At 40.6% G+C, this 13,207-nt stretch overlaps 1 protein-coding gene across 2 annotated transcripts in view; it reads right to left on the reverse strand.

The window, feature by feature from the left end:
* Positions 1–13,207, reverse strand: part of Bloc1s5 (biogenesis of lysosomal organelles complex 1 subunit 5) — a 102,266-nt gene that overhangs the window by 61,906 nt on the left and 27,153 nt on the right. Inside the window, exon 5 of one of the 2 annotated variants that reach the window (XM_027410387.2) lies at positions 2,342–3,697. The exons of the other annotated variant lie outside the window; for it this stretch is intronic. Coding sequence (XP_027266188.1) covers positions 3,518–3,697 — 180 coding nt within the window. The 3' untranslated portion in view covers positions 2,342–3,517. Of the gene's footprint in view, positions 1–2,341; positions 3,698–13,207 lie in introns of those variants that run through there. 2 annotated transcript variants of the gene reach the window in all.

Consider the following 13,207-nt stretch of genomic DNA (forward strand, 5'->3'; position numbering starts at 1 on the left):
GTCAATCTACTCTGGTTGTCATAGGGTTGGGGGCTCAACCACAGGAAACTAGTCTTCTCAGACCTAGCAGCCGTGATGTCCAAACACTTGCCACAAGGTCCTTCTTCCTGGCTATCAGACAGCCAGCCTTGCTTCTTGCCATACCCTCAAGTGACCTTTCCTGCTGTGCTTTCAGGGTTAGAAATAGCAAAACCAACACATTCTCTGGTGTCTCTTTCTCTTCTTATACAGACTTTAGTCTTTTTCTCTCCTTTTGCTACAAAATGGTCAGATTTTCATGCCAGGGCTGTGAAAGGGCAGCTGCAGGCTACAGTGGGTATTGGAGGGTCAAATCTCTCCTCTCTGCCTGGCATCCCCAGGCACCAATCAATCAAGCAACTCAGGCATCAGATCTTATTCCCTCATAGGACAGGTCAGAACTTACAACCTGGGTTATACACAAGGGTAAAGGGGGTGTGGTCCAGGGTTTGCCTTGTTACTCAGAGAAGTTGGTGGCACTGGGAAAGCAGAATGTTTAACTGTCACTAAAGTGACCCAAGGGAGACAAAGGTGTGCTGGTCACACAGACAGGTGTGATTTCAGAAGCAACAAGGGAAGACAGGGAGAAAGAAAATAACTATCACCCTGCAGCTGCACCCCAACAGCTTTCCATGGAAATATAACACAAGCTGTGAGTAGGTTGGGCAAACAGTGCACCAAACTGTTCGGGAAGTCGAACAAGACAGAACTAAAATTCTAGATTTGTAAGTTGAAGAGGAAATCAGACATTGTTCGAAAGCTCTCGTGTTTGATGGGGAAAGAACAGGAAATTTAGGTTTTGTTAGATTTTCCAGGGAGCATGAAAGATTAAAAATTGAGTGCTCTACTTTGAAACTAGTAAAAGAGAAGTCCATGGGAAAACATTCTATTCAAAAGAATGTAAGAAGATGAGGGCTGTGAGAAAGCAGGAAACGGGAGGGGGGGGCAAAATACACAGAATAAAACGTAAGGCAGAAGAGAGAACTGACTCCCACAAATTATCCTCTGATCTCCACATATATGTTGTGGTTTGTCCTCCCCCAATAAGTAAATACTAGAAGTTTAAAAATGATATAAGTAAATCCCAATACATTAGTAGCTTTAAGAAGTATAAATGGTTATGCTTTCTAGCTAAAAATTACCAGGAAAAACAAACTCCAGTTAATTTTTGAAACAAATCTAGTTGGGGCTAAACATACTTAGCAACAAAACACACATAAAACAAAATTAAGTTTCAGAGATAAAATAGTAAGCCCATTAGAAAAGGAAATTCTAACATATTGCAGAATCTGAAAGATCACGCAGAAGGAAAGGGAAAGAAATCCTGTACACAACAGGCCTGGCCTAACGGACATCTAAGCGGAAGTGCATGTTTCCCAAGCACTGTAAAACATATCTACTGACCACAGCTACACTACAAAGCAAACCCTAACAAATCTGAACAACTCAATCGTTTATATACCAATTCTCTGACTAGACTTCAACTATAGGAGTCAATAATAAAAACATAATTTAAATCCATATATGTTAGGAAACAAAGAAAATGTCACATATCAAGGAAAACTCAATTACAATCAAAATGTACACTCAAATCATCATTTCTTAATGGTTGAAAATTATATTATTTCATTTGATTGTTAGAATCCTATGAACCACACATAACCCACAGGACCTCTACTCAACATAGCACAAATGTAAATTATAAAATTAAGTTTTTAAATAAAAATATGTAACAAAGATGAGTTGGAAAGGAAGAAAAGGAGAAGTGTTCACCACTGGACACGACAGCAGAAAAGCCAACCAACTGACCCTTTTAACAGTGCTACAGAAAACTGAGTGCTTAACATGTAAAGCTTCGAAACTGTCCTGTTCTACATTCCTTAGGAAGATATATACAAATTTAGGAGGGAAAGTATTTATTATTTGTCTTGATGCACACAAAGCACAGGAAATCTTTGCTGTTATGTGTCCAGTGACCAAGGTATACAAGCCCACTGGCACACAGAATTCTGATTTGGTGACAGCAGCTATTAAGGGTGTGGTAGTCACTAATGACATTCCAAAGAGTGCCTATGATACAAAGAGGATTTTTACTTGTGGCCCCCCTCCCTTCCCTTTTCACGTGTGGGATATTTTTGGAATTGTTTTTTTTCCATCCACTGAAAGAGAATTAAGAAAATTCTAGCATGCTTCTGTGTCAGCAAGTGCTCTTTCAGTCCAGGGACCAAAGGATGATTGATGAACCTGTCAGGTCCACAGTAGCAGACAGAGAAAGTTGGCAGAAGTTCAGTGTTACTGAAAGAAATCTCAAATACTCATTTCATCTCGTCTATTAGCTTTAATCACATTTCAACATGAGCCAAGAATGAAGCTTTCACAGTTGGCCATACATTTACACAGGCAAGCATTGTCAGTGTTCTGCAGTGAGAACACTGAGATATCACCAGAGAATTAGGTACTTTCTTTCTTACCTTTCTTGACTGAAGAGCAACAGAAAATACTAGAAACACTCACCCGCACCTCAAACCCACTGGCTATGCATCTCCTCAAATGACTGCATGCGAGTCTGTTTAATTTGTAGCAAATGAAATTCCATGTGGTTCTTCGACTAGATTAAGTGCAAGTGTAAAGATCACAGTGGTGATGGACAGCGGTGTTCCATCTGGACACATCTGCTGGAGAGCAGATGTCAACACTGAGGGGATTTACCTCTAACACAGATCCTCTGCAGTGTGGCGGACATTTCTAGTCTGCCCAGAGCTAACTTACATGATTCGGAAGGGCCTCCTTGGCAGATTCTGTCGACTACCCCCTGAGCAGCTGAAGCATGCACATACACTATCCCTTAAAAAGTTTGCCCAAAGCTAAATACACACAAAAGCAAGGAAGTACTATGGGCAAGATGATGATCCTTGGAGAGGCTAAATATCAGAATGCACTTTGGTGGCATTTTTCTCCTAAGCACAGTTTAGAAGATGGAAATATTAAGTTCTAGAAGGTCACCAATCAGGTACGTCTTGTCACCCAGTAAAACACACGGTATTGTGTTGTACTGCAAAATTGGTGTCTCCAAGCAAGTTTGTTCAAAGCTCACCACGGCATCTCTGTCACAGCAGAAGCTGTTCTAAGCCTTCCTCAGAGATGCTTCGACAGGCAGCTGTCACAGCTGCCATTTAATCCAAAATGGTAAACCATCTACCCTTGGTAAAAATGGACTCCTGAAATCCACACATGGCAATCTAAACTAATCACCAATAAGAAGACCAAATCTGGCTAGAAATAAATGTGTCCCATTTTCACTCTTCTTCAAATGATCACATTTAGACACGTAAGCACTCTCTTTTCACCGACATTTATCTGGCTCCAGAAGTTTCTCTCTTCAGACCTTAGAGTGCCACTGAGTATATTTCTCAGCTTGAAGAAAAGGCTACATGGTTGGTGGGAAGATTTGGTGGAAAGCCAGTGCTTTCTCATTCATCTGTCCCTGTAGATCAAATTCTTAAAAGGTGGAAAACTTTGCTAGGTCCTTCTCCATTGCAGCATATTGCTCTTTGAGCCTTTCCATGGCTCTTCTGTGCTCGTCATCCACTTCGGCTCGGTGTTGTGGCTGTTCTTTCAGGAACTCCTCCCACTGGAGCAGACGCCTCTTCTCACTAGCTGTCAAGTGGTCATTAATCACCTGAGAAAACAAAGCATGACAGCCACATAGCATCTTTCAGACACATGCAGATGACACAACAATGTTATCAATGGACAGTTACTACAACAACTAGTGGGTAAGTCATAGTGCTAAAAGTGCATGACTATTTCAATGTGCACTAAGAACTTATACGTGAGGTCTGTAACCCCAACACTTGGGAGGCTAAGGCTGGTCCCTGTGAGTTCAGAGTGACCTTGCCTCATACATACATAAATAAATATATGATATCAGAAACATTTAAAACTTTTCTTACTATAAATGAACATAGGTACTCCCATTTCTACAATTTCTCAAATGCTCAGTGTCTTTATGGTGCCAGCCATCTGAACAGACATGAGGGTCTGAACCCAGAGCCTAGAGATCCCTGGGCTAGTGCTCTACCACCAGCCTTCTAGTATTATTAAATAACAAAAATTCAAGTCATCTTCACACTTTTATTTTTCTCCAAGTTCTGATTAACTACATATAGGTCTTGGTTTGGTTTTCGATTTTTTTGAGATAGGGTTTCTCTGTGTAACAGCTCTGGCTGTCCCAGAACTCACTTTGTAAACAAGGCTGGCCTTGAACTCAGAGATCCATGTGCCTCTGCCTCTAGGTGCTGGGATTAAAGGTAAGTGCCACCACGCCTGGCAACTACATAAGGTTTTAATCAAGTCTAAAAATACATACTGAAATGTCACTGCAAAAAGTTAAAATTTCTGAAACTTTTTTTTTTTATACATTAGAAAGAATCACACATTAGCAGGAGAATCCAAAACATCTCCTGATTCAGTCTGGTTTTTAAAGATACTACCATCTCATGTCAAATATCTAAGTTGTTTTCAGGATGGTTTTTAACATTTCTACACCAACAAAGGTTGCTTTCTCTTGAGTACCATAAAATACAGACAGAATACTGTAATAAAAAAAAAAAAGGATTTGGATTCCGTCAAAGTTCTATGAAACAAACCACCAGAACCTACACAGAACATGTAAAACCCTTCTAAGTTCTTGTATGCCAATTCCAAAGAGTCCAAGAAACTCCCCAGATAATATAGGCTACTGCTGTTATGCATAGTTGCTTCCCAGAGGTTGAAGGTATATCTTTTAAGAATTTGCAGACACAGGACTTGGAAGATTTGAGCTGGGTGTCACCTGAAAGCTTCCTTCCTGAGGTCTACCAGAGGTACTATGCAAACTGTCAAAAGAGGAAAGCAATTGATGCCTATGAATCACAACAATGATTACCATGGCAAATCAGCCCTCAAGTTCAATAGTGGCACTCATATCCTGGCAGTAACCAATATCTGTCTAATTTATCCTTATATCTGCAGGTAAGTGCAGTTCTCACTCCAGATCAAAGAGGCTCTCTTTACAGCAAATGGAAACTATTACAGAATACAACTGGTCAAAATGCAGAGAACATCTGACCATAGGGTGCCCAACCCTAATTAGGTTAGGGTAGAGGTTGTGCTACCTCAGACTCAGACAACATCTCAGAAGAGAGGGAGGGAAGAGTCTAAGAGCCAGAGGACCAGAAAGTCTGCTATGAGACTCTGCCCCATAGAAACGACAAGGAAACTACATACATGAAATCTCAATAATATGGCTACCTAACCAAGACCCAAACAAGGATACCAGTTGACATGCTAACACAGAAGGGGGAAAAAAGTCTCATGGGGCCCCACCTCCAGACAAAGAACTACAGGTAACTAATGAAAGCTGAGAGTAGGAGAACTAGACTTTCCCAGGGATGAACCCCCTTTAGTTGCTCAATTCCAGGTAGTCAGCCCAGAAACCATTAACACAAAATAGATGTAGCAGGTTGTATTTCTTTATTTACATGTATATATCAGAAAAAGAGGCCATTAATTTAGGAGGGAGTGAGAGGGTACATAGGAAGAGAGTTGGGGGAAGAAAAAGAAAGGAGGAAAAGTAATTATAATTTAATTTAAAATTTTAAAATTATAAAAAGATTGTGAACTTGAATGCCAGCACCAGAACTAGGAAAAGGTGAAACTGTTTCTGGCAGTCTGTAAGTTCTGGGAGCTCTACAAAGGCCAATACATTCTCAGTGACTATGAAATGCACCCCAGAATTAGCTGCTCAGCATTGTTTACCCACTTCTAAAAGTTCCTCTTGTAACATCACACAACTCATTTTACAGACAAATAAATGAAGGCTTCAGGACAGACCATTGCCTATCCATTGTCCCTTATCTAACAGCTGGACTGCTGAGTCAAACTCAGGTCTATTTAGCTTGGAAACCCATGCCTTTCCTACCAAGGGTTGCATAGCAGGTCTTTGGCAAGGTGGTTTTACACAGGCTGCTAACCCTTTCTTTTGCAAGAGAAAAAAACAAAACAAAAAAAACTCTGGTTATAGGTTTTCTGCTAAGTTGTCTAATGTTTTCAAGAACCGAGAGTTTTAAAGTGAGAATTGAAATGAATCTGAAGATGTGGTTTTAGTTACATGTTCCCCTAAAACATGCTTTAGAGCACTGGGATGTGAGCATGTAGCAGAGAGTGGAAAAAAGGGGCTACATGAGGGTTCCAGGAGCCAATGCATCTGAGAAACGATTTAAACCACCATTTTAACATATTACTGTTTTAAGTTTGTTAGTCTTACAGGTTGGAATTCTCCAGAAACCAAGCAAAACATGAGAAGTTTATTAAATTAGTTTGAAGGAATTTTTGCAAAAAAGAAAAAAAAAACAAAATAAAACCACGAAAACTGTGACAGTCTAAAGGGAATGTCACATGCTAAGAGAAAATACAAACACACTAAATGAAAATGGCACCTTGTTCAACTTTATTTATTTACTGTGTGCCACCTTGTCAGCCTGAATCCTTCTTTTTAATAAATACAGGCAATACTAACACCCTGAAGTCAGTTTTCTCCTTTCTTTGTAACTAAAAAGCCATAACTGGCTTAGCTGGTCTTTTGATTTGTTCCATAAGCCAGCTACCTAGGCTGTCCTCCCGCCACACAACCCCCAAGTCAGTGCAGCTCAACGGAGAGAAACAGAGACCTGGGAGGAGGCACAGGAGCCTCATTTCAAACTCAGGACCACTCATCACCAACATCACAACACTGATCATGTTAAAAGTTTCTTTGGCCTAAAGAACTGAAGCACTGTTCATGCCCCTGCCAGATAAAAGTGTTTGTTTCTTAATTTTAACAACACAGGTTTCGGCACCAGGGTTTTGTAATAAGTCAAATAATACAGGTGTCTCAAGTAAAATCACAGTCCTCCTACCTTTGTGCTCAATTCATTCCATCTGAAGTATACACTGTTAGTCATATATGGCTGTTAGAAAAGACTTTTAAGAAAGCTAGTATCAGCATTTAAGATCAGCATTTCTACTCTTTTTTTTTTTTTTAAGTGTGCTTGCATGCACACATGCAGTTAGTGTTCAGAGAAGCCAAAGGCATCAGATTCCCTGAAGCTGGAGTTACAGGAGGTTGTGAGCAGCAGTAGTCATGATGGGAATTGAACTCTGTTCTTCTGTAAGAACACTATGTGTTCTCTCTTCCCAAATTTGTGTGTGTGTGTGTGTGTGTGTGTGTGTGTGTTAATGTGTGTGTGTGTGTGTGTGTGTGTGTGTGTGTGTGTGTGTGTTAATGTATGTCGTGTGTGAGGGTTCCCCTGGAGACAGAAAGGGTGCTGGATCCCTGGAGCTGAAGTTACAAGCAGTTGTGAGCTGCCCAAGTGAGTGCTGGGACTTAAACTCTGGTCCTCTGGAAGGACACTAGGGCTCCTAACCACTGAGCCTCCTTACCAGGCTGAAAGCAGTTAAGTTCTCTTAAATGCTGAGTCACTTCTCCAGCCCCAAGTATTCCTATTCTGCAGTTGTAGAACATTGTTGACTCAAGACGTATACACACCCAAGCAGCATTTTGCTGTCAGGCAAATCATCCCTTGGACTCAAAGCCCAGGTGACCATTATGTTGAAAGCTGACAACTCCCAACCCAAATAAAGATCTTCTGTGGCTTTCCTACTAAGGAGTTCCTGAAGTCACTCTACTTTACCCTTGCTTGATCTCCTGCCTTAATAAGACAGTTATATGCTGACAATACTGTAAGTGCACACTTGTAAGTTAGGGGGAAGAAAAGCTGTAAGGTCTATCTACAAATACTGCAGTTTTCAGAAGATACTAGGCATAAGCGCCCAACATCACATACATTCTGTAGAGCTCACTGGTGTCTAAGACAGCACCAGAAGAAGAAAGGGCTCATCAGTGAGGTGGGAAGAAATGCTATCAGCACAGGAGCAGAGAGGAGCAAACGCTCCAACACTGGATCCCAGGGAGTCTGAAACAGAACACGGTGTAATGGGCATTCTTTCCGCCAGCCTGGTCTCAGAGCTACATCAGTCCCAAATGAACACACAAATGCTTTATTAATTATGAAACTGTTGACCATTGTCTACTGCTTCTTTTTGGCTAGCTCTGATTTAATTACTAACCCATTTCTATCAATCTAAGTATTTCCATGTGGTCTAATCTTACCAGAGAAAGGGTTCAGACCTGTTACTCCTCTTGCTGTCTTATGTGGTGACTGACTCAGCATGTTCACAGAGAAGAGAGGAGAGCGATTTCCTGTTTGTCCCTGCTTATATACTGTTACTGCCCAGCTACATCACTTCCTGCCCGGCCAACCAGCCAATCAGTGTTTTATTCATTAGCCAATAAGAGAAACATATACACAGGACTTCCCCCATCAACACAGCACAGTATTGACCTCTCCATCTTCTGCTGAGGTAAATACTTCAATCGTCATAATATAAACTTTTGTTTTTCAAATAATATTTAATTCTGTAGAAAATTAACCTGAAACATGAAATACTCGAAAAAGGACAAGAACATGGAATATAGTTTTTATAGGCAATCAAAGTCATAAAATACTGTGCTTAAAGATAAAAACTTAAGGTGTGTGGTAATCAAAGCTATGTGCTAATATTATGATTGCTTCTCAAAAAAAGAGTTATAGAATTGCCATATAATTCAGCAATTCCACTTTGGGATATTTGCCTAAAAGAATTAAAGGAAAGGGCATGAATAGATTTTTTAAATCTATATCAACAGCAGTATTATTTAGAACAGTCATGAGTTTACCCAGGTGTTCACAGAAAGCTATGGATTCACAAAGTGTAATGTGAGTGTGTATATATATACACACAAATTTGTGCTTGTACAAGCGCATGCATAATTGCATAACTATTCATCCTTTAAAAGAACAAAACTTCTGTAGCATACTACCATGTAAACAAGCCTTGAAAACCAATTCTGAAGAAATCAGCCATCTTGAGCTAGGGAATCCTGGGTTTAATCTCCAGCACCACTAAAACCCAAGCCAACAACAAAAACAAACAAACAAACAAACAAGCAAACAGCAGGACTGGAGATAGAGACCTCTACTAGGCAAGAGGTGGAGGCAGATGGGTCAAGAAGTTCAAGGTCATCCTCTGCTACACAAGTTTGAGGCCATGCTCAACTATATAGTGAGGTCAAGTCCATCTGAGTACACTTTTATGACATACCATTATGATAGAATTCATACAGACAAAAAGTAGAATGCTGGATGCCAGGCATGGGGGTAGAGGATACATTAGTATTAACAAGTACTGAGTTTCATGGCTCTGAAAATTAGTTAATGGGCTGTAACTGTGCAGTTGAAAACAATAGCTACAATAATAATATCTCCATCTACTTGGTCAAATGAGCAAATCAGGTTACAAAAGAGAAAGTTAAGAGTAATAATAAATTGGCTTGTGGTAGTATCACACTAGAGATATTTAAGTAGAAAATGATCCTGAAACGAATCTATATGTAGAAGCAAGTATATACACGAAGCCTGGACACAGAGGAGAAACATTTCTGCATGCATTAGTCTAAGTCAGTAGTTCTCTTCATCTTTAAGCGATGTTTGGCGTGGGAACACAGGATGAGAGAGAGAGATGCTATGGCAACTATTGGGCAGAGGCTAGTATCAAGGAACGCCCCATGGAGGCCCCATTATACATCCGGTCTACAGTGCCAGCAGCACCAAGCCCAAGGAACTCTACTAAAGGAAATTCTGAACAGGCCAACTGAGATTGGGAAGGTCTTTTGGAAGCCAACAAGGCAGGTAATGGCTATAATCCTAGCACTTGGAGGCAGAGGCCAGCCTGAGGGGTTCTGATGAGATCCTACATCAGGAAGGTTTGGAACATCTGTTAGTAATACACATACTGTTGATTTTACATGAGCATAAGGGAAATGACTTCGGTAAGAAGTATCGTTATTAAAACTATTTTACATAGAGTAATATGTATTCATGTTACTGCACTTTCTAATTCTATGGAGAACAATGGTTATTTTCAAACTCTTATCAAGAACACGGCTTCATGTAATGTCACTGCTCTCCTGACAACATCATAAAGGAAGCTAGCTAAAGTTAGCAAGTGTCTGGTCAAGATGAAACAGAAGCCCTCACAGTCGACTCCTTGTCACCAGGGTGGCTGGACAGGGCTGCCAAAGTGGATATATATACCTGGAACAAGTTTACATTCTGACAGTCATTTCTGGCCACCTCACCTCTCTATGGCCTGTTTTTAAGAGCATGGACTTCTTCAGCCAACTGTACTTCAGTTCACTATTCTGTTAGTGCCCAGAATACAACTCTGTGTTAGGGTAGTTCTTAAGACATGTTAAACAACTGCAGAATGTGCATACATTGTTCTTCTGAATGTACTTTTAGATATCAATTGTGGGAAATGTGATTTGGACAAATGACGCTTATCAATTTACTTCCCACAGAATTCCACAAATTGTCTTAACATAAAAGAATTACTGATTAATAGTAACAGCCTATTTTATTCCATTACTACTCCCATCTTTCTTTGTTCTGAGAGCCTTTCAAATATGCAAAACGTGGCCAACAGGATAACCCAAGGCAACAGCTAACATTAGGCAGTAAGTGCAAACAGAGGTCATTTTTCATTTGTGAATACTTGCTGTCCAAGGAACTAAACTTTATCTTCATGACAACTGTGTGTGGGTGGGTGGATATGCACACACATTCGAGAGCACATCTACTAAAACCTGAGTCATGTCAAGCTTTCAGGAGGAAGTGGGGTGACAGTAAAATCAAATAAAAAACTTTAAGGACCTGTAGCTATAAACTTCTAGTGCTCTGATAATTAGGTAAGTATAAAACGGAAAGCATAGGACTTAGACTAAAGGTTTATCCCAGTAGGAATGTAAGGAATTTTCACTTGCTGCTAAATGCACCTCTTTCATAATTTCAAGATTGTTAATTTATTAAACGATCTGGAGGGGAAAAATCAGAGTGGCTCCCTACAAAGCAAGGTCCCCTGACACGATACTAATTCTTGGTGAATAGCATATCACTATACTAAAAAACACTCATTTTAAAGCCAGGCACAGTGCAGAAGTTTAAGTCATAGAACATGGGAACTAGAGGCAGGAAGAACACGAGTTCAAGGCTATCTTTTCATACATAGGAAGTATAAGGCCAGCTTGGGCTACATCAGATTCTGTCTCAAAATAAAACAAACAAAAGTGTGCAGTCAGTACTCTACCAGATACTCTGTTCCTCACAAGCAGAAGTGTTCCTTGTGCCCCAATAACAAAGTGTGCAATCCAGAATTCAGGATCCTCCACTCACCCAGAGCTGTCATCTGGACATCCAAATTGACTGCACATTAGTTTGTCCTATCTTTGGTCTTCGCTTATGTCATTTTCCTTACCCTCTAACATCTGTCTTCTACCCACCAGCAACTGAATTCTTACTTGCCAGTCTGGTCAGGCATGGGTGGGTGCCATGCCTTCCCAATCATTCCTTTGGCTAAGATCACACAAGGCTTGTAACTTGACTACCATGCAGACTTTGGCCTATTTTCTATTAGTATTTGTAGTTTAGGATTTCCAGATTTTAGCTTCTCTGGTGGCAGCTGACAAAGCACAAGATTAAAACGTCTCTGCTGACCAGACTGACATGTCCACTCCAGTCCCTGCCTTCCATTCACTCAGGACTGTGCTGGCACTCCACATGACATGGGTCTCCCAACCATAACTCTGCCTTGGTATTGCCTCTGTGGTCAGCAAAGTGCTGCTTCCAGAGATGGACCCTGGAACCCCAGGGTAGCCTACCCATCTGGCTCAAATACCAGGTCCTTTCAGTAAGGTTTACATCATCAAGTGTTGATGATGTAACTTCCAAACTTCCAAAGTTACAAAAGTTGATGTAACTTTCCAAGAGCTTCCAAACTCTCTTAACATCCAAAACAGGATAAAAGATGTAAAATCGCAACTCTGTAAGTCTCATTCCATTATCTGTTTACACTGTGGCAAACCTCAGTTAAGGAGAACACACAGAAAGACACTGCTTTCAGAATGACTAGCTGTTTCAACATCTGTACTAGTAAATGTGAGGTGTGTTTTTATTACTTTAGATCAATGAGTAAATTACAGAAACATTAAAAGGTTTCCAGGTGAAAACACCAAATTATCCCATTTACTCACATTTCACCCTGACTTTCCACATTTGAGTTATGATACAACTCAAGTTAAGCAGAGCATTGCCTAGCTAAGGCTGCACACCCCCGTTACTGTTCACTGAGCACCTGCCACCTTTCCTAAAGGAATGTGCAAAATGCTTCAATGAATATGCTTCAGGCTCATAGGCAAGGGTCATGTTCTCCAACAGGTGGGCACTTTTCACGCCATACAAAAGTCCTATTTTCTCTTTCCTGTGTGAGACAAATATTACTTTCAGAGAAAATATGGAAATGTTGAAAAAGTCTATATTCAAATTATAAAAACTGGATGGGGGTTGGGAGACAGAAAGAATGGGGATGTACATCCCTAGCATCCAGGTTAAGGATGGGAGTGGCAGCATGCAGCTGTAACCAGTGATAGCTGCTGGGGGCAGTCAGACAGGAGGGTCCCTGCAGCTCACTGTTTAGCAATCTATCCAAATTAATGAGCCCAGGGTCAACGACATCCTGTCTCCAAAATGGGGTACGGGGACTAAGGAAGACACCAGATGTCCATGTCTGGCCTGCAGAAGCACAACTGCCCACAAGCATACTTGCATACCCCATGACACACACAAATAAAAATTAAAGAAAGATGATGGTACCATGTTTTTAACACATCTTAATGTTTTAGCCATCTTTAATTTTTTTTCCTGTATATTTACTGTCTGTGTGAGTGTTTTGCCTGGATGCACATTTGTGTATCATGTGGACGTGCCCATGGAGGCCACAAAAGAGCACTGGATCCCCTGGGACTAGGGTACAGATAATTGTGAGCTACCATGTGGATGATGGGAATTGAACCTGAGTGTGGTGGAAGAGCAATCAGTGCTCTTAACTGTTGAGCCATCTCTCCAGCCCCATCCTTAAGTCTTTTGAAGTCAGCATATCAGAAACATCAGAAAATGAACTCAGAGAACTTTTAGACTAAAAGTAAATGCTAATATTATTATAGCAGATGTTAAGA

Source organism: Cricetulus griseus, chromosome 3, assembly GCF_003668045.3.
Source record: "Cricetulus griseus strain 17A/GY chromosome 3, alternate assembly CriGri-PICRH-1.0, whole genome shotgun sequence".
NCBI lineage: Eukaryota > Metazoa > Chordata > Mammalia > Rodentia > Cricetidae > Cricetulus > Cricetulus griseus.